This window comes from Asparagus officinalis, chromosome 4 (genome assembly GCF_001876935.1).
Source record: "Asparagus officinalis chromosome 4, Aspof.V1, whole genome shotgun sequence".
In the NCBI taxonomy this organism is placed as follows: Eukaryota; Viridiplantae; Streptophyta; class Magnoliopsida; order Asparagales; family Asparagaceae; genus Asparagus; species Asparagus officinalis.
The window spans coordinates 10,077,332-10,099,315 of record NC_033797.1 but is presented as its reverse complement, the minus strand read 5'-3'; the positions used below and the strand labels follow the sequence as shown (position 1 = coordinate 10,099,315).

General features: G+C 33.6%; 1 protein-coding gene across 1 annotated transcript in view; it reads left to right on the top strand.

The window, feature by feature from the left end:
• LOC109836581 (callose synthase 9) overlaps window positions 1-21,984 on the top strand; it is a 77,383-nt gene that overhangs the window by 37,879 nt on the left and 17,520 nt on the right. The window contains exons 24-42 of the mRNA XM_020404530.1: window positions 6,587-6,681; window positions 6,782-6,863; window positions 7,060-7,220; window positions 7,326-7,446; window positions 12,173-12,270; window positions 12,373-12,463; window positions 12,604-12,764; window positions 12,865-12,974; window positions 14,720-14,854; window positions 16,508-16,576; window positions 16,665-16,833; window positions 16,967-17,081; window positions 18,361-18,480; window positions 19,542-19,657; window positions 19,745-19,828; window positions 19,919-20,031; window positions 20,706-20,758; window positions 20,826-21,002; window positions 21,650-21,697. Coding sequence (XP_020260119.1) covers window positions 6,587-6,681; window positions 6,782-6,863; window positions 7,060-7,220; window positions 7,326-7,446; window positions 12,173-12,270; window positions 12,373-12,463; window positions 12,604-12,764; window positions 12,865-12,974; window positions 14,720-14,854; window positions 16,508-16,576; window positions 16,665-16,833; window positions 16,967-17,081; window positions 18,361-18,480; window positions 19,542-19,657; window positions 19,745-19,828; window positions 19,919-20,031; window positions 20,706-20,758; window positions 20,826-21,002; window positions 21,650-21,697 — 2,118 coding nt within the window. The remainder of the gene's footprint in view (window positions 1-6,586; window positions 6,682-6,781; window positions 6,864-7,059; window positions 7,221-7,325; window positions 7,447-12,172; window positions 12,271-12,372; window positions 12,464-12,603; window positions 12,765-12,864; window positions 12,975-14,719; window positions 14,855-16,507; window positions 16,577-16,664; window positions 16,834-16,966; window positions 17,082-18,360; window positions 18,481-19,541; window positions 19,658-19,744; window positions 19,829-19,918; window positions 20,032-20,705; window positions 20,759-20,825; window positions 21,003-21,649; window positions 21,698-21,984) is intronic.

The following is a 21,984-nucleotide window of genomic DNA, read 5'->3' as shown; positions in this document are numbered from 1 at the left end:
CTCGAATCTGGAAATAATATTAAACCGATCATGTGCATAATGTATGCACGTGCATGTTGCTCAATTAATATTTGTGGTGCATCAATAGACAACGACACTGAGAAAGTCCTTTTCAACCACTTCAATTTAATATTTCCTCCAGGCATTGACTTTGGAGCTACACCTAACAACTCCTCACACTTGTCCGGCCAAAAATGTCTATTACTACCGGTAACACAAGGACCATCTATGCCAAGACCGAGTATCATGACTACATCCTGTAGAGTAATGGTAGACTCCCATTCAGAAGTAGAAAATATTGGTCTCTGACCTCCATCTATCTATCAAAGCGGTGAGTAGGGGCCAATCGAGCCTCATCCAACGAAGCTTTGAACATGTCAAGAAGACAAGGACCATCTATGCCAAGACCGAGTATCATGACTACATCCTGTAGAGTAATGGTAGACTCCCATTCAGAAGTAGAAAATATTGGTCTCTGACCTCCATCTATCTATCAAAGCGGTGAGTAGGGGCCAATCGAGCCTCATCCAACGAAGCTTTGAACATGTCAAGAAGCCGGCCCGTCCAACCGAGGCTATAATACGCTTATCCTCTAGATGCCAACGGCTATGGCCGAGGCTATGATCAATCATAACGATATCCGGACCTTTCTGTAGAGCAAATGAAAGTATAAGAATGCAATATTATAAGAATGCAATATTAAAATTATAAGAAACTAAATTACCTCTATAAAGGATATAATATGTGAACGGTGTCGAGGCTGGTCATATAGGATCTCATCACTAATCGGCCCAGGCTACATGGTGTAGATACCTGCACATATCAATAACCGATCAAATACTAAATACAGTTTCTATATTACAATATATCAAAATTTGACTATTGTCAATTATTACCAATTAATTGCTATCTATTGGGTCTAGCTGGACAACGAGGTCGAGTATGTCCCGGTTGTTTGCAAAGGATACATTTTTTATGCTTGACAACTCCTCGCCCTTGATCCATGGTTCCCCTAATTCGCACAGATCGTGGTTGACTTGCTTGTCTCTTGTATTGAGGTGGAATTAGACGTTGTCCAGTATATTCAGGATAATACCGACTATCATCTGGTGGATAAAAACTCTCACTGTATGTTTTTTGGTAGTGAATCATTGAATACTACGGTGAATAATATCGATTATATGGAATTCTAGCACCTCGGCTGATTGGAAGAAGCCGTAAGAATATGTGCACAAGGTATTTTTTAGAGTTGTGGTATGTTACATGTGCAAGTGCAATCAACATTAAATAGTTTAATGGTGTAGATACTGTTATTAATCCTTTACCCGCCATTCATTGTCATTGAATACAGTAATTTGACATAATCTTGCTGCCTCAATTCTTCTATGCAAAATAGACTCATTTTTTGGTGTGTAACGCGTTGTCCAGTCTACGCCATCCTCACGCCTTTTGTTGAAGTATGCGTTTAGCCTATAGAACGTTCTCGCAACCAATGATTGTATTGGCATAGCTCATGTTCTTTTAAGAACGCCGTTATAGCTCTCGGAGCAATTAGTTGTCATCATGCAAAACCATACACCCTCATCCTTACATAATACCCATCGATGTTCGAATTGAGGTTTTAAGTTATTTTCAATTCAATTATGTGCATCTAATGACAAAGACTTGATTTTCTCCCTACAATGTTCATACACTAATGTATTGGTTGCACACCCAGCTTGTCACAAAAGATTTTGCAAATTAATTTCACCATGTTTTTTCTTGAAATTATCTCTTATATGCCTTAAACAATATCGATGTTGATGTGGTGCACCAAAACCCTCATGTAATGTCCTTATAATTCCTTTCATCCTATCCGAGATAAAAATAATTAATCTTGGCGCACGGACACTAGTAATCCACTTGTATATAAGTTCAAAGAATCACTTCCAACTAGAAGTATCCTCTACCTCCACGACTGTAAATGCTAGAAGAAATAAACCGCTATTTGCATCTACACTGGTTGCTACAAGAAGTACACTTTTGTACTTGCTATATAAATGTGTACCGTCAATGCTCAATAACGGACGATAAAAAGTGAAGCCCTAAATATAGCAGGACCAAATGCCCAAAATACTCGAGTGAACCTCTCCATCCCCGGTGCAATCTCTTCGGACAATATTTCATATTCAGTACCCAGATTATTTCACTTGATAGCTTCAAGATACTGTGAAAGTAATTCATACAATTTTTCCTAATCTCCAAATATTTTAGACAATGCTTTCCTTCTTGTGTCATATGCCTTATATTTAGATTTCTTAATGCCTCACATGTAATATACCCTTTGAAATATCTGACCTGCGTTTAGATCAAGTTCAGTTCTAACTTCAGGCATAATTAGCTTACATATATAAGAGAAAGATGCAGAATAATCATCGACATCCACCGACGGATTGCAACATGTATGAAGTCCGTAATATTTAAATATTACAAATTGCCCATTTGATGTTTTTCTCACAGTTGCATTTAGCAACCAATGACATTTTTTGTTTCTCTCATCTTGCTCATTTGCATGCTCGATTTCAATCTTCTCGTTAAAGTAACATTTTACATAATAGTTTGTTGTATTAGTTTTTACCGTCTTGAATTTGACCCAGTTTTTGATAGATGATTCTTATATTGCAAAGATCAATGCTTCATTGCTCTCGAATATGTTCCCCTTTTTTAAAAGTGAAGTCCTCAGGCTGTTGAAAATTTGGACCAACATCAACAAATTCAGCTTGGGAAATATTTATCCAATGCTCATTATGAAACTCGTCGGATAACGAATCTTCAGCTTCTATATAATCATTATTAACATTAAATTGTTCCATCCAACGGGAGTCATCATCGATTCCAGCTGCCACCTGCATGCTATTAATTTGCACGTTTTCTTCTTCAATATCTTCTGAGTCATCATTTGCTTCTTCTTCTACAATTGATCCGGCCGATAGGTCACCTGTAACATGGCCCAAACCGTCGTTAAAAATAGTACTTGACGTCCCACCAATAGAATGACCACTTAAACGTTGTAGTTGAAACCAAGGATCCTGACTTGGAGATATCATAAAACCACTCGACTCATTGTCTAAGTCAAGCATCCAAGAAAACTCTCCTTGAAGTCGTGAAACTTGGGCAAATTCGTGAATCAGATACTTCTCAATGAGCAACTTAATTGACATTTGCCTCTCGACTAATTGTTTTATATCATTCAATTCCTCATCATCGGTAATCTCCATAGCAATAGTTCTACTCTCATTTGTCGGACAGTTGAAGAACATCTTAATTGCATACTCTGCTTTATTAATTTTAGTAACTTTGTGTATTTCATTCATCATTCCATCAAAATTACATGACTTAGATAGCATAAACATTTTCCTAGAACCTCCTTCATACATAGACATACTATTCAATCCGACGTCAAGGCTCCCATTGAAAAGGCAAATAATGCGTATAGAGTTTGCCATCGAAGCTAAAAATTAGCAGTTCATCATATGTAAATAATCTATTATAACTAAAAATATTAATCTTAATTTAAAATCAAATTTAAAACCCTAATCTTAACTGAAAAGCAAATAATGGCTAACAACCCTAATCTCAATTCACATTATTCATGGCTAAACCCAAATCACATTATAACTAAAAATTATTTATAAAATCCTAATCCCAAATCACAATATTCATGGCTAAACTCTAAACCCAAATCTCAACTAAAAAGCAAAAAACCCTAATTCCAAATCACATTATTCATGGCTAAACCCTAAACTCAAATCTCAACTGAAAAGTAAAAAACCTAATCCCATTTCACATTATTTATGGCTAAACCTTAATCACATTATTCATGGCTTAACCCTAATCACAATACTCATGGTTAAACCCTAATCCCAAATCTCAACTAAAAAGCAAATTTCATGGCTAAACCCTTACTCCTAATTCATATCCCTCATCAATTTTAACAACAAAATTAAAAAAAAATTACCTTAATCAGAGCTTGGTTGGCGGATGTGGTCAGGAGCTAGGTCGACGGGGTCGGCAGAGGAGGGGGGGGGGCGAGAGAGGGAGTTGAGAGAGGGGCGAGAGAGGGGAGGAGTCACGGGTCAATGAGGGAATGAGGGGGTCACAGGTTAAAAAGTAAATGCACGAGACTACTAGTTCCGTGCATTTCAATTGCTGGCCAAACTACACAGGACTAGTAGTCTCGTGTAGCTCGAAAAAACACCGCTACTGTAAACCGACCCTTTTCCGAAGAAAAGTGTCGGTTTTGCAGATTAATTTCCAATCAGGTCGGTTTTGCTATATAAAATTTATAAAAAGCCCCTTATAAAAATTTGTCCAAAAAGTGAAGGGGAAGATTTTTTTTGATTTGGTTTGTGAAGGTCTATCAACTTGTTTTCGTTCGGGTTCAAATTATTTTATTTGGGTTGGAAAAAGAAAGAACAATGATGGAAAACGAACACAAAGACTCAAAATGACGAAGAGAAACGAGAAAAAGGAAAGCTGGTGAGATAAAATTTGGCACAAACTGTTACACACAATCCTTGATTTTTGAGCTTTACATATAAACAATAGGTTTTCCTAACCAGTGCCTAGAATTCTCAAGGATTTGCCGTGAATAATAAACTGCTACGTGATGAATACGCATGAAATTTCTTGCGCTTTCATCTCACCTCCAAACATACCCATTTCTCTCTCTCTTTCTCTCTCTCTCTCTATATATATATATATATATATATATAGTGTTGTGTACTTTTCATGAATGTGATGTAGGGTTACAGTACACACATGGTGTAACTATGTTAGTTACATACATTTGTATAAAGGCACATTTAAGGACATTTGGCTATTGAAATGGAAAGGCCAATGACAGAATCAGATTTGTCATTTTCCATCCTTTTTCTATCCAGATAAGGATTCTATTAATCACAGCATTTGGAGTATTTTTTGTAAAGGGTTGTGTACTTTTCATGAATGCGATGTAGAATGAAAGATGATCTATTGAAACAGCATTTAAACTTCTGTCTTCTCTTTTCTTTTGCTTTGTTGATTTTCCCTCCTTTTCCCATCTATTTTCTTTGTCTTTTTTATCATTGTCTGCGTATGGTCTTCCGAAACAGAAACTACAACTCCATTAAATCCATCGTTCTCCATACAAAGCTTTCACGTTCATTTCGTACTCGCTACCCTATTAATTAGAGAAATAAAAATAGAGGAGAATGGAAGGGGAATAATTCACTGAATAGAGTAGGGTTGAGGGGGATAATGGAGTGGAAGCATGAGGAATTAGGGAATCCAGTACTGTATGTTGTGGGAGTCATCACAGGATTAGGAGGCTTAACAATGTATTTTTGCTGCTGGTAAAGTGGAGAAGCCGTACATAAAATATGAAGTTTCTTTCTATTTGATCGAGGAAGATGATAAGTGGATTGCTGTGAATTTTTTATCTAGTGCTAATCTACAATACATTTAATGAGCATAGAAATCAATTTCTATGTGGCGTTCCGCATTCTTCATGTGACTCACTATTTTGTTGCATATAGACTTTATGTGAGATTTTGGAGTTCCTGTGTATTCTATGTCACTGGTGTTTCAACTTGTCCTCAATGCATGTTAAGACATGTAGATTACTCACCTGGACTATTCTTTCTGGCATCTGTTGATGATTACAGGCTTGTTGTTTAGCATATTACAAACTCATCATTGTTGTATTTTCTTTCTCTAGTATAGCTTCATGTTGCAGGATTACCCAACATGCTATGATTTTCTTCCTGACCTTTATCTCCTAAATTTGCCACTGTTTTGGCATGGAAGTTCGTGAATGCTCGAAGTTAATAGCTTGTTCTCCATTTAGCGTACGATGTAGAATGATGATTTTAGAAGACCAAGTAAAACAACCACTTTGTATTAATGGTAAGCATTAGTTACTATTAAACAACTTTGATAGTTGTGTTATGAGTTAGGTTACCCGGAAATTTCGTCTAGGATGAAATGTCCTTATTACGAGCTAGGTTATTTGTGTCCGACAGGCCTTGGTCACGTCTTGAATATATACATACATTTTGAGACGTATGCTCAATTATATAGCACATGCTTTAGTTCAAAATACTTGTGATACAGTTCTTGAATGTATATCATACGCTTCATCTCAAATTATGCAACTCATTGGACTCGGGACAGGTTCGTTTTAGTACATATCTAGTTCATAAGTATGATTTTAAAGGGTCATTTGTGTATCTAGTTCAAAAATGAGCAGTTTTCAATTTATAATCTACTCGATAATAGAAACATAAAAATGGTATGAGGATTTTGGTTCTTATAACACTGGATGAAAAACAGTATCGGTCTCATGTAGATTATTAATTTTAATATGTATGTATATAGCCGTATCCTTGTATCCTAACTTTTACAATTTTGCCATGTCCCGTATCTGCCCCTGCGTCCATGTCGGGTTATAGATCACTATTATCTCTGAGTTGGACTGTTACTGTCTTTATCTGACTTCTGCATTTTTAAATTGTATCCTTCTTTCCTATTTAAAAAATGCCAATCTTTTGATACTCTGTTGATGAAGGTTTTGGAGAGAGAGAAGTTTGATGCTGCTAGGTTTGCTCCATTCTGGAATGAAATAATAAAAAATTTACGAGAGGAAGATTATATTACAAACTTGTAAGTAGCTTATATCAGATTTAATCCCAGTCTATTCAATTTCTTTTAATATGTAAGTATTTGTTTGCCTTGAGTCGATATGATTTTTTTCTATTTGCAGCGAAATGGATCTACTTCTTATGCCAAAAAATTCAGGATTCCTTCCTTTGGTCCAATGGCCTCTCTTTTTGTTAGCAAGCAAGGTTTGATGTACTCCTAGCTTTGTTTCCCATTCTCGTTTTTGTTTGCAGTGTGGCTTATTGTTGCTTATGATTGTGAATGGACCATTCTGTTACTTTCACAAATATTTATACCATTTCTGCGCACAAAAAGACACTATTGTTTTCCTTTAAAGTTAAGAGTTACTTTCTGTGCTGATGTTTTTGTTGGTTCTGCCAGATTTTTCTTGCCAGAGACATTGCAGTGGAATGTAGGGATTCTCAGGATGAGCTATGGGACAGAATATCAAGAGATGATTATATGAAATATGCAGTAGAGGAGTCTTATCAGTGTATTAAGACCATCTTGATAGCAATACTGGACAAAGAAGGGAGGATGTGGTCAGTTCACCCCCCCACCCCCCCTGTTTTCGTGTGACATCACATGTTTACTCTTTTTCTGTATTCTCAGTTTGTTAAATATTGTTTATTTGTTACTGATAAAAGGGTGGAGAGGATATTTGAAGATATAAAAGGAAGTATGACGAGGAAAAATATTCAGGTTGATTTTCAGCTGACCAAGCTGCCACTTGTGATCACCAGAATTACTGCACTAACAGGAATACTGGTAAAATGTGCAACCTGATTTTCAAATAACGTTTTATGTATGATATGCATGGGAATAATCTTTTATCTTGGATAGGTACATACATAATTAATATTATCCTATGTTGTCTAATCCATGTAGTATGGTCTGGCTGGCTGCAACATTAGAATGCTTACTCTACCCTAACATGAGAGAAAGCGAGCAGGGCTTAATAACTAGAGTATCCATCCTCATTAAAAGAAGCTGGACCATGAGTGGCAGACATGAAGTATATCACATTTTATATTTATTTATTTAACTTCTGTAATGGAATGAAATTCCTAAATTATGATAAATAGATCGGAACTGCCACACTTTTGAATGAAATCTCTATTGTGGGATCAAATTTGAAGTCCATTATTCAAACATTGTGAATTTGGGATTCGCTTATTGTCCACAATCTTCTTGAATGAAGCAAGTGCTTGAGTTCCCTTAGTAGAGATGAATTGATAAATGACATTCATATTCCAGATGCCAATTAGTTGGAAAAAGTCATTGTTCTTGTTTTTAAGGTACACACACACACATATATGTACGTATATATACATACACACACACATATATATGTATATGTACATTTATGTGTGTGTGTGTGTGTGTGTGTATATATATACACACACACACACACGCACACACACACATAAATGTACATATACATATATATGATATATACACACACACGCGCGCACACACATAAATGTACATATACATATATATGTGTGTGTGTATGTATATATATGTACATAATATATGTGTGTGTGTGTGTGTGTGTGTGTGTGTGTGTGTGTCTATATATATATATATATATATACTAGTTGAGATGCATATGCAATGCACGTTGTTGAATATTATGATTATTTAAATTGATAAAAATAGAATAAAAATAAAGTTTTTTGTGGGATTAATCGTATGCTCAATAATCTCTCTCAAATGAAATGTTGTCATTGTTTCCTACACCTAGACTGTGGCCACGTGATCTACTATTTGTGAGTTATAAACATATTGATCTAGTACAACATCTTTGTTTATTAATATCTTGATGTCTTCAAAAGCTGGGTGATTATCCGATTCGTGGAGAAATTTTGCATATGAATTTACTTTCAATATGTCCATTTTACTTGTAATTTGACTCATATTTATATTAACTTTTAGTTGTAGTTTCATTCATATTTACATTATCTAATATTCTCATTCAATTTTATATCTCATTCTCTTTATCATAGAAGTAAAACTGAAAGAATGAAGAATTATTTTCTTTTGAAATTAGAACAATGAGATTATGATATATTTTGCTATGTACTCTAAATATAATTTTTTTCTTTGATGCAAAGTCCTTATCAAATCTTAGCCTAAACGATGTGAAATAAAAGTGCTATTATAACCCACATCTGCTAAGTGGATTTTGCTGTTGTGAGAGCAAAATGTTAGAAGCTCGTATTCAATTTTTTTGACTTTATAAAAGACATAAGGATTTGGAGTACATACCTTATATATCATAAAGAACATACTAGTTCATGAAGAATTTTCCCTAATAACGATATTATTACAATGATATTACTATTCAGTATTAAATCAATTTTATTATTTAAGATTACATGACCCTTTTTAATAAATTATAAAGTATATATGTAAAAACCTTGATGCTTATAGCTAGTAGTTGGGCTCTACAAAATAGGTTAACTTTACACTGTAGTTTGTTATTGGTAGTACTGTTGGCAGTGCCATTATTATTCCTCTTTAACTTATTATTCACGCTTTTCTAATGTAAGTTCTTTTTTCCTAATCACTTAATTGGCTATATTTAGTTTTTATAATATTAGATATTAAAATATTCTCTTCTGTTTAAAAAGTGTCGACATGATTTTTTTTAAAAATATATACACATAGTAGCAATAGTATATATTTCAGTTCAACTCAAACATTAGTGTGAAGTCATTTAGAGTGAGATCCTTTCTACACTAGAATGGTGATATAGTGATTACATAATCCAAAAGTCAACGACGAAATTTCTACAAAGAAAAAGTAATTTAATATGTCAAATTAACAACCAATTTATAAAATATACATCAACAATGCATATAGCTATAGAAAGTAAGATATATATATCTTCATGAAAATTTCATAGTGAGTAATCAACTACAATCATCCTAACTTAAGCATAAATTATTATTAATTTAGTTACTAATTTGATACGTGTAACTATGGAATAAATCTCATGAAAAAACAAGAATTTAAATTATATTATTCTGTAGGTAAATAAATAAATGTTATTAGATCTTCTCTTTATAGTAAATTTAAAAGTAATAATTTAAATTATTAAACGCCAAATATTAGTTTATGTGAGAAAGTAAAGTAATCTATGGTTTATACACCTATATAGTCAATCAATGAAACATATTAAAATTATGATGGTCACAGTCAAAATTATATGGTGGGTTCACAATAAATATAATTTATAAAAAATAGTACATTAAAGTTAAAATCCTTTTAACCACTATATAGATTGTCTAAATTTTTTTACATATATAAATTATACTGCTTAGGAATAGTGATGTGCATGTTTAACTATGGTCTGATACATCTTAAGAACGACTTACTCTTCAATATCATCATTAATTGACGTATCCATGTATTACACTTGCAAACACAATGATAATTTAGAAAACTACAAAAGAAACAACCTTAAAAGTTTTAAATTAAAAAAAATACCCTAAAATTTTGCAATTTACAAATATACAAAACTATTAAACATTACATTGAAATTAAGGAATTACAAAAAATCATTGAAAATTTTCAAATTTTGGAGGGGTAATTTGCAATGTATTAAACTTTAATGGTGTTTTTTTATAAATTTTAAATTTAATAGATTTTTAATTAGTTATGTTCTTTTCAAAAAAATTATGGGTAATATTGACCACAATTTTTTTTCTTAAACCTATACTTTGTAAGGGAGAATGATAATTTTTGCAAATTTTTAATTTTCAGCGGTTGTTAATAGTTTTGTATATTCATTTTAGTGTCTATAGGTTAGAACTTCTCGTGGTGTTTTTTTGTAAATTATGAATTTTAGGGGTTTTTTGTAGTTTTTTACGTTATAGGGCTTTTCTACAGGTTGTAAATTGTTTATAAACTATTTATAATTCCTATCTTTTCAATTTACTAATGAGTTTGAAATTCTCAGTGTGTTTTTTTATAAAATTTTAATTTTAAGAGTTTGTTTGTAGTTTTTGAAACTTTAAGGACTATGTACTATAAATTACAAATTATATAGGAGATATTTGTAATTCTTATATTTTCAATGTACTGTTAAGTTGGAAGATATCGGGATTTTTTAAGTTTTATAATTTTGAGGGTTTTATTTTGCAATTTGTAAAAAATTCAGTGTTTATTGCAAATCTCTAAATTTTCGAGAGTTGTTTGTGTTATTTGTAGGTTTTTACTGTGTATAGGTTTCAAATTTCCAAGGTGTTTTCTATAAATTTGGAATTTTTATGGGTGTTTTTGTAATTTTCAAAACATACAAGATTTTTTCTCCAAAGTTAAAAAATTGTCAGTTTCTAGCTAGCATATGTTTTTCACATTTCTCACTAAATTAAAATAAGTAAATTTACAATTTTCAAGATGTTTTAATAAAATTTGAATTTGTACAAGTGTTTTTACAATTAAAAAAATTTGGAGGATGTTTTTTACAAAGTCCAAAAACTTTTAGGTGCTGGTTAGCATTTGTTTTTTAAATTTCTCTACGAACTGAAATAAGTAAAGTATTTGAATTATATCTAACATATCACCTTTATCCAATAACATGTTTAGTCTCATTATGAATATGATAAATCATTTAATTATCAATTTAAAGAAGATAGGATAATTATAATAGATTACAATAACAATGTAATATTTAAAAAACAGTTAAGGGTAATATTGACCATATAAAGATTTTCCCGAACTCGTACTTTTAAAAGGAGTTTATCTGTGATGTACCCATTATTGAGTGCTCTTTGGTGTCATTGTTATGTGGTAATCTTGGATATTCTACTTTTTAATACTAAAAGAAGTTTTCTCATGTTATTTACCAACTTCAAACTTCATTTTTTGACTTTCGGATGTTTGACATTTTGCTTATTTAGTTACAGTCAGCTACTAGTTTTACGAAGAACATAAACTTCCTAATATCATTTGTCTGCCTAGTGTTTTCCTTTTTTAGCAGTATATTTACTTTCCTTGCTCTGGATCTGATTGTGTATCTCTGAAACTATCTTCTGATGTTTGGCGCTCTGTTCAGTATATAACCGATTACACATTCAAGTTTTACAGATTCAAGATATGAGGAGTGTATAGGAATTATTTTTTAAAGATACATAGCATCGAGTTCTGGAAGGTCGTAATACCTATTACATTATTCATTTATCCTGATTATGGCATTGATATTTAGATGCTATGATGGTTAATCTTTCGCTCTTAACTACATTGCTATCACAAAATTAGCCAGAATGTAAATTTTCATGAATTTATATGCTTGTTGAATCCGTTTTGTATCTTTTGATACCATAGGGATTTGTGTATTCAAATTTATGATCACCAATGGATCTTTTATAGAAACTTAGAATAGTCTGCTTGAAATGAACTTACAACTTCTTTCACTACATGATGTTTTATCTGGTCATTCGTAGCAGTAATTACTGCTTTTTCCTTTTTATAATTTGTCTTGCAGAAAGAAGAACACTCGCCTGAGCTAGAACAAGGCGCAGTTAGAGCAATACAAGATCTCTATGATGTTATACATCATGATGTTCTTTCTCTAGATATGAGGTGTGAAAATGATGTCAATGTTATCAAAATGGTGCAGTATATATAATTTTTACATTTATTATTATTTTTGTGGTCTGATTGTTCAGTTGATATCTTTTCCAGAGGTAATTTGGATGAATGGAATGAAATATCTAAAGCAAGGGCTGCAGGTCACCTGTTCTCTACCCTTAAGTGGCCAAAAGATCCTGAGCTAGTACGTTTGTTGATATTGAATTTTCTTGTCGTTGTGACATGTTTTCTTGTACTATTTGCTAAAAAAAATCAACTTATTGGATGAAATGTATTCAGTTAGGCCCTTTTTGAAATATTGTATTTTCTACTGTGTCAATGCAGAAGGCCCAAGTAAGGAGGTTGCATTCACTATTGACGATCAAAGATTCTGCTGCAAATGTCCCCCGAAACTTGGAAGCCAGGCGTAGGCTGGAATATTTTACAAACTCTTTATTTATGAAAATGCCCGAAGCTAAGCCAGTTTCTGAAATGTTGTCATTTAGGTGATAATGAATGCATGCCTACTCTATTTTATTATTTTATCATTAGTTTGACCTCCTCTTATCAGTTTTTATATTTAAATAAATTGTTTTTTTCTTGCAGCGTTTTCACTCCATATTATTCTGAGATTGTTCTTTATAGTCTAGCAGAACTTCAGAAAAAGAATGAGGATGGAATAGCCATTCTGTTTTACCTCCAAAAGATTTTTCCAGGTATTTCTCTCTCCTTGGGACAAGTCAACAAAAACTAATTTATTATTTATAGTTTGTCGGTTTGATGTAAGCACACTTGCATGAGTTCTTATTCATCAAATAGTTAATTGGCTTCTGAGAGCCTTTCACTTTTATGTGATATTTTATGCAAATTGAGTAGTGGGAATTAGTTTACTCCGGTTTTGATAACTTGTTTGTATTTCGTTTCACCACATTTTTAGTGTTATGGTTTCAGCCTTTTCAATGAGTTCAGAGCAGGTCACTTTTCACTGGTTCTTAGTGGTTTCACAGCAGCACCAATTGCACAATTTATTGCGGTTTTGGTCTCTAGATTTATGTAACTGAACCTAAGACTATTAAGGGGTGTCATGGGTTGTAACCAGATAGTTGCAAATAGTGGCCTAGAGCTAGGACTTAGTACCTCTTGTCTTGCAAGACATGAGCTGAAGATGGCCTCTCCACTTGCCAGAATAACATTGGTTAGTTTAGCTTTTCGTTTAGTACCTAAGGGAACCAAAGCTATGAGTGATGTTAGATTCCTTATGATTGAATGTACACTTAAAACTAAATGTTACTGTTCATCATCTGAGAGGAGGGCAGAGAGCCAAAGCATTGTAGTAGTGACATAATGGCTGCAAGAGTAGACTAGTGAAGCACTGTCCTCAGTTGAGTTCAAAGGACATTCATTGGATTTAAATAATATTGAGGCTACATTTTGAAAATGGTATTAGACCATAATTTAATGATGCCATGTCTATTGGCTTGAAAGATGTTTTGGCTTAGTTTCTGTCTGTTCCTGCCTAAATAGATGCAACTTGGCGAATATTTGTCAGTCTTGGGAGTTATTTGCAACTTTTGTTCATTGTTTATTGAGTCAGTTAGATCAGTAAGCGTGCACTTAATACATATTGCTGTTTAGCTTAACTCCTAATTTTTCTTTGTCTTTTGTCTGCTCACAATCTTCCTTGTTGACAGAGTTTGGCCGATGTTATTTGTAGTTTTACTCGTTTGGATGAGAATGTGATGCCGGTGTTAAACTTTATTTCTTTGGTCTGTAAGAGATAATTAGTAGGCTTATACTATTCCTGTATAGTTTAGCTGTAGATCATCTTGCCGTCATTTAGGAGACCTATATTTGAATCTTGATAGTGGCAAAATTGCAGGTTAAATTAGTTCTTTCCAATGTGCAGGATTTTAACATATTTGCATAAATAGGAGATGATCCTTAAAGATCATTCATTTTTAATTTTTTCAAGACTGTAGGATACGGATCATATTAATTATTTAGAGACTTGTATTTGATTAGTATGCTTGGTCCCAAGCACAAACTTGGTGCTCGGTACTGAGGTGGATGCATCTCAATCCCACATTTAAGGTTGTAAAGTACAAGGAGAAAATGTAACACATGAGGCTGTACTTACCATCCAACTGTATCTCACTCACATCTCGCTACCAAACACCAAGTTCACTACCAAACGGCAAACTTGGTGCTTGGTACCTCATTAATAAATACATATAGAAATTTATTTATATAATATATATATATATATATATATATATATATATATTTATTTGTTTTGCATGCCTTACTCTAGAGGTGTGGAATGTTTGTTCCTGTTCATACATTTCCTTATTCTGTTGTATATTGTGGTAATCAGTTTTTTTGGGTAATGACTCAATAGTAACTTTTGCAAATAAAATGTTAGTTTTTCATCCCTGAGGTTTTCCTGTTGTTTCTTAATCAGATGAATGGAAGAATTTCTTATCTCGGATAGGACGAGATGAGAATGCACAAGAGTCTGAACTTTTTGACAGTCCAAATGATATTTTAGAGCTTCGCTTTTGGGCTTCTTATCGAGGGCAGACTTTAGCACGAACTGGTATTCTTTATTTTTCTCTATTGTTGGTCATTTGGACTTAAAAATTTAAATGTCTGAGTCTTGTGCTAATACATGTCAAGTTGTAAGCTCCATCATTGTATATGTATATACAATTCTCCTTTTTTGTTGGCCTTCTTTTCTATTTATGTGTAGTCTTGACATTAGGAAATATGTACTTACGTTATGATGAAACTTATGACCCATTGTGAAGCTAGTAGACTGAGGTTGATCTTCAAGTCAAAATGGATCATAATTTGCACACTTATAGAATTTGCATCCAAATTCTTCTAGAAATCTCTCTCATTGGATGCACACTTATACAAACAAAGATACGTTTGGAAATGGTCCTTACAGGTTGATTCTTAATTCATGGTTCATGAGGACAAAACCAGGGACCATTGACTCAATGTCTCCTTTTGCATCCTGATCCACACACTTTAATTGTCTAAGAATGAGAGCTCATGTAATATGAAATTTATTTTTATTATGGTCAACTAGTGTCAGGTTTTTATGCATAAATAAGTTTACATTGAAATAATTTGACAGATAGGTAAAAACTTTTCAAATTACTTGATCTCTCTCTCTCTCTCTCTCTCTCTCTCTCTCTCTCATATACTTAAAGTCCATAGATCGATATTGAAGGAGCGGATTGTCCATATGATGGCCTATGGCTGAGTTCCCATGAACATTAGCTTGAAAACAGACCTTGTAAATCATTTCGATGTAGTGTGTGGGTGGGCGGATCTAAATGGATGCTTTCACTCAGTGAAAGGCTCGACCTGCATCTAATTCGATAATACTGGATATGGATAGGGTATAAATGGGTGGAAGTCATACTTGAACTAAACTTGTTTAACTTGACTAATAAATGGGTTAGGTTAGGGGTAAGGGTTTTGAACCGTTTAGGCTGACTTGACTTTATTAAAGAAAATCAAATTACTGCTTAAAATAAATTGTCTCGTAAATTTAAAAAAATGCATTGAACGTAGACTTTTGTTTAGTCACTTCAGCTATTCTTTTTATCTTTTATTTATTTATTTATTTATTGTTCGTGTAAAACAATTAATCTTATTGGTGAGAATGTTCAAACACATGCTCATTTATATGAGTGGTTAAGGAGTTTATTCACCAGCATAAAGTTTTTTTCTGAACCAGCTACTTATATTGTGCTCATACCCTCTTGTAATGTGGTTAGCTGGGTAGGGTGCCTGTAGCCTGATTGCCAACCGTGTGGGTTACACGTTGAGGTTCTTATCCCGTTTAATAATTGGGTCGTATACGAGTTTATATGGCTCAAGCCGAACCGACCCACCTGTGCCCAATCTATCTGACTTGATTGCCACCCTTAATTGTTACTATAAATCCATCATCATTTTTCCCTGCACTACCGCCCAATGGCCTGAACATGTAATTTTTGTTTTTATGTTAGAATGTCAAGTTGGCAGCTGGTTAGAAATCTTCTTTACTCTGGCTCTATTAAAAATAAAAATAAAAAACCTGGAGATATCTTGCTATCTTATTGCTTACTTCACTGCAATGGTCAAAGCTTAAGGTGCTTCCAACTATTTTACATACAGTGGAACTTTGATTAGTTTGTTTCTTTCTCGGTATACATGACCACATGACGTCCTACTTTTATTTTAATCAACACAGTTCGTGGGATGATGTACTATAGAAAAGCCTTGATGCTGCAGAGTTATATGGAGAACATTACATCCGAAGGTTTGTTTATGGTTGCATACTTGCCTTGTAATCGCACTGCCTTGTAATTGCACCGCTTCTAAGCACTATGGTTTCTTATCTTCTCCAGAACATTCAATAGGGCCTTGGCTAACAGAAACACAAGGGTTTGAGCTATCCCCTGAGACTCGGGCACAAGCAGATCTGAAGTTCACTTATGTTGTCACATGCCAAATATATGGAAAACAGAGGGATGAACGGAAGCCAGAGGCTGCAGACATTGCATTATTGATGCAACGGTATGTATGTAATATTGTTTAAAACAAAAGTATCCAACTACATCTACCATGTCTCGGATAAAGTTTGTTTCATTTTGCGTGACTGAAAATCTGGAGTTTGAGATGGCTAATATTTTTATATTTTATGCATTAGGAATGAAGCACTTAGAGTTGCTTATATTGATGTTGTGGAAAATATGAAGGATGGGAAACCTCACACAGAATACTACTCAAAACTTGTCAAGGCTGACATTCATGGAAAGGATAAGGTTAGCTAATTTCTTTCACTGTGTTGATCTTTCTTCTTTTATTTATACATTTTTTCTATTTCTTTATTGGATTTATTCTCCCAGATGGACCATTTGTATCCTGCTCCTTGCCCTCTGGAGGGTGTGAATCATGCAACTGTCACATCATACCTAGATTAGGAAACGAAATCATTGGGAATCATTAACAGCCAGTCACAAGTTCTGCTTGAATGGATTGAACAGGCCAATCTTCTAGGAAAATACCCAACAAAGTTCATATTCGGAAACTAAACTACGTTGCTTCATCTATTAGACTTGCATATATTTAGTTTGTTGATAAATACTTCATATCCTTCGGCATTAGATTTGTGGCCTCCCTGATAGCAAACAATAATTTCATATCATACCACAATTATAACTTGATAGCATCTTTACAAAATAGATCCTGTCCCCTATCCATGTCGTCTTAGCTTAAACCACCCTAATGACATGTTTAATTTAATTTCGATGATTTTGAAGGATCTACAGGATTGTCTGAACCTTATTATAGATTTACAGGCTCATATGACCTTTTGTTAACTTTTAAAATGCGTAGGGATCTATATGTAATTTTCCATATTGAAAAAACACCCAATATAAGCTTGAACTTCGAATATCTTTAGATTGTATAACGGGAATCTTCCTCTTTATTTCTTTCTGCTTTCCTGTTTGCTGCCTCTAAAACAAACTTTCGTTTAGTGTGGGCTGGCACGATGCCATCCCTTGTATAATGCTTGCTATGGGACAATGAAAATGGCCTTAAAAGGTGGTGGAATTGCCACTGGTGAGCCCTAGCAGATTCTTCTTTTTCATAACCAAACTCTCTTCGCACTTTGATTGTTGAAGATCTGAGTCGGAAATACCATAGAATTAACATGTATTTAAAGTGTATAAATGATATGTAGAAGAGTAAGAGTTGTACGTAATAAACTCCTTCCTGTTTGTTTCTTGTCCTCTTATGCCTCAACAAACTTCTTCCGGCTTTTCTTTTTTCCTTCCGTTTCCTTTTCTCTTTATTCTGGTTTGGCCCACACTGTTAATCATGATCTACATACCCTAAATATAAGTATGAAATATCAGGTAAATTGTTGTACCTTTGACCTGGGACCAAGGGTGCAAATGAGTGGTTCCTTTAATGGCTTCTTGTCTTTCTTGTTGCTTTTAGGATCCTCTTTTCTCCACAGCACTACATAAATTGTTGTCTTTCTTGCAGGGATGTTTTTAGGTACTTGAAGTTTTAATTATTTTTTGTTTGTACTAGGAAATCTATTCTATAAAATTGCCTGGGAATCCAAAGCTTGGTGAAGGTAAACCTGAGAATCAAAATCATGCAATAGTATTCACTCGTGGGAATGCGATTCAGACTATTGACATGAACCAGGTTTGTTAACATTTGCTGTTGCTTTTGTTGAAATAATAAATAAACTTTTCAAACAGAATGTTATATCTTTGTAGTTATTTCCTTTTCAGCTTATCAATTTTCAATTGAAAATTTCTAATTATAATAAAAAAGATATGTATTTCTTGGGTAGACTGTAGTAACGTATGAAACATGTAAGGAATTAATTTTCTTAAGAGCTGATTGAATATGATATATCTTGAAGTCATGCAGCTAACAGCTAATTTGTCATTAAGTGTAATAAAATTGTGAGATATACTAGGTACACCCTTCAATATACTTTAAGTGCGATTGAGTTCTAGCGTTTCCTCTCTAACACTGTATTGATGGTTTTTGGTAAGGGTCAGAATATGATTCCTATTGGGCCTTGAAGTTGGGGATTGGCTATGAGGCCTCCGTCCAAATCTGACCTAATTTTTAATCTGACCTAATTTTTCTTTTTTAGATTTCTAAAATCACTCTTCGTAGCTGTTATGTTGGGTGTGGATCCTTGAAGTAGAACTACTGATTCCTTATAGGACTCATAAACATGTACTTAAGAATCCAAATCATTAAAGTGGAATTAACGCACGTGCGTTTGCCCAAGCGCATGCATGGGCGCGCTTCATTTTTCTTAAATCCTCTTTAGAAATTCGTGGTCAGTAAGCTCCAAATGTGGGTTGCTTTGTTATTATGTTTCAGTCCTGCCACTACTTTAGAACTCCTAAGTTGTGGTGAGAGTTGAGGGTTATAATTTTACACTCTACATGTCAAGTTGTCTTCAGATTACCAATTTAAATTACAGTGAATTAGAGATTTACTATTTTAAATCGTTTTATGCAGAACCACCGTTACCCACCATACACCAAAAAGAAAAAAAGAGTAAAAATGCTATTAAGATTAATTTCCCATTTATAGCTGATGGAATCATTTATTAAACTTCTTGTGTAGATTGAATGTCCGTTTCAACTAGATTTGTTCTTATTGTATTATGCACAATACTTTTCTTATCAATAGCATCTGTTAATTTAGTTTTCACAACTATGTGCGTTAATTCTTGGAAGGATAATTATTTTGAAGAAGCTTTGAAAATGAGAAATCTTCTTGAGGAGTTCAATTGCAAACATGGTCTTCGAAAGCCGACAATTCTTGGTGTTAGAGAGCATGTTTTCACTGGAAGGTAATTATCTGATATTTGTAGTGCCTGTCTTTAGCTGTTAAGAGCACCTAGCCCATTCATTCATCTTGCTTGTTGAATGATATGCAGTGTTTCATCTTTAGCTTCATTCATGTCTAACCAAGAAACAAGCTTTGTGACGCTAGGTCAGCGTGTTCTTGCTAGTCCATTAAAGTAAGTCTAATTTCCAGAATCTTATTATTTTGTTTTATTTAATAGTTAATTTTCAAAAGTCTCTAATTTGATATTGTCAACAATGTATAGGGTGCGAATGCATTATGGGCACCCTGATGTTTTTGATAGAATATTTCATATAACAAGAGGTGGTGTTAGCAAGGCATCTCGGATTATAAACATCAGTGAAGATATCTATGCTGGTAGGATTTAACTGAAAATTTCGTACTTGTTTGTTCCTTCAGTAATATACTATTTTGGTCAGGTTGTCATTTTAGCATATCTTTTCAGTAATAAAATATAACTGAACGTAACTCTTGACATTAATATTTCTATAATTATCATATGCGTGTCTGAGTGTAAAAGACGGATCAGTGATTAACTTTATTAGCTGTATGCATGAGTAAACAATATTAAGTTCATGGTTGGGGATTACTTAATTTTTCTTTAGTGTGAATATAAAGGTGAAAAGTTGAACGCGCAGGTACATCTGTGAACAATTGATCGTGGAGGACTTCAATATATGAACTAATTCTATCATTTTCTATCCTTCATTATTGGTTTGATTTCTTTTTGTGCTTTTGTGGACCTTGAGAAGAGATGTAATTGTCAGAGCTTGTTATCCTTGCAAATTGCAATATGTAATTTTCTTATTCACGTCCTTATGGTTTTACATTTAAAAAACTGAGTAGCTCGTGTTTGTAGTGATATGCGTCATTTGACTTTTTGCCTCATCAATGTCCAGAGTTCTGATCTGGTTGTGTTGCACTTTCTGCTCGCAATGATTTCTTCTGCTTGATATCTACAAATTTTTGTCCAGTTATCAATTGAAGGAATATTAAAAGATGTTTTGCTGACATTCTGCTGTTACTTGCAGGTTTTAATTCTACACTGCGTCAAGGCAATGTTACGCATCATGAGTACATCCAGGTATCATCTGTATTCTTTTATTTATTATTTATCAACCAAATGTTAAATTTCTTACTTTCCTTTATAGGTTGGGAAAGGAAAAGATGTTGGGTTAAATCAAATTGCTCTTTTTGAGGGAAAGGTAGCAGGCGGCAACGGTGAACAAGTTCTTAGTAGGGATGTTTATAGACTTGGGCAGCTCTTTGACTTTTTCCGCATGATGTCATTCTATTTCACCACAGTTGGATTCTACTTTTGTACTATGGTATGACTTTCTGAAGTGCATGGCAAATCTTTTCATTACATACTCTTGTGTATTGGTCTTTAAGCTGAATCAATATTGTTGGAATTGTTTCATTGATGTGGTTCTGGCTTCTTATTTTCATCTTTTTCATGTTAAATGGTACTTAGGAAAGTAGTGGTCTTATTCATTAAGAGTTATTATGCTCTTTACTTGTAACATATTCAGACTATGTAAAGTTTAACCTATATACCGTAAAATTTCATATGACATTTAGAGAAAGCTGAAGCATAATCCTTAATGCTTGCCAACTTGCTGGCATCACTCTATATGCATAGTCAAAGTTTATATCATGTACTTAATGCCTATTGCTTTTGAATAAACATCATTTTGCACTCTGATCAGGTATCAGACTCATTTTATTTTCAGGCCATTTCTCCCGTTTAAGTCAAAATGACTGTCTTTTCTAATCCCCATCTTGTATTTTGCTCCTGTAACTGGCATTGGTTTGAAAAATAAGGCACGCTATCATGGCTTCAGATATAGATCTCCCAGATATTTGTTTTCCATAGCAATGTTGCATGTCAAAATTCTGAAGCTGACCCAGATCTTTTAGTTTGTGAAGTTATTTTTTCTGTTCTAAAGCATCACAATCCTTATCTTTTTTGCAGTTAACTGTGCTTACTGTGTATGCTTTCCTTTATGGAAAAACATATCTTGTAAGTTATTTTTCCCCTTCTCGATTTATTTATGTGTAAAATATCTGATAAATAGTCAATCTCCTGCAATTTGCTTCGATTTGTTTAACTTTCATGTACTTGTCTTTTATAAAGCCTTCTCATTATGTAGATTATACTATTAATGGCTGCGTATGCTCTCCAAATTACAGAAGGGGCTACCTGTTTATTAGTTTAGTATCTGCATGATGATTAGCTCAGACAAGTTTGCAGTAAGCTTGCATTTTGTAGTCCAATCAAGGTCAGCATTGTGCTCCAGCTCCAGGTTA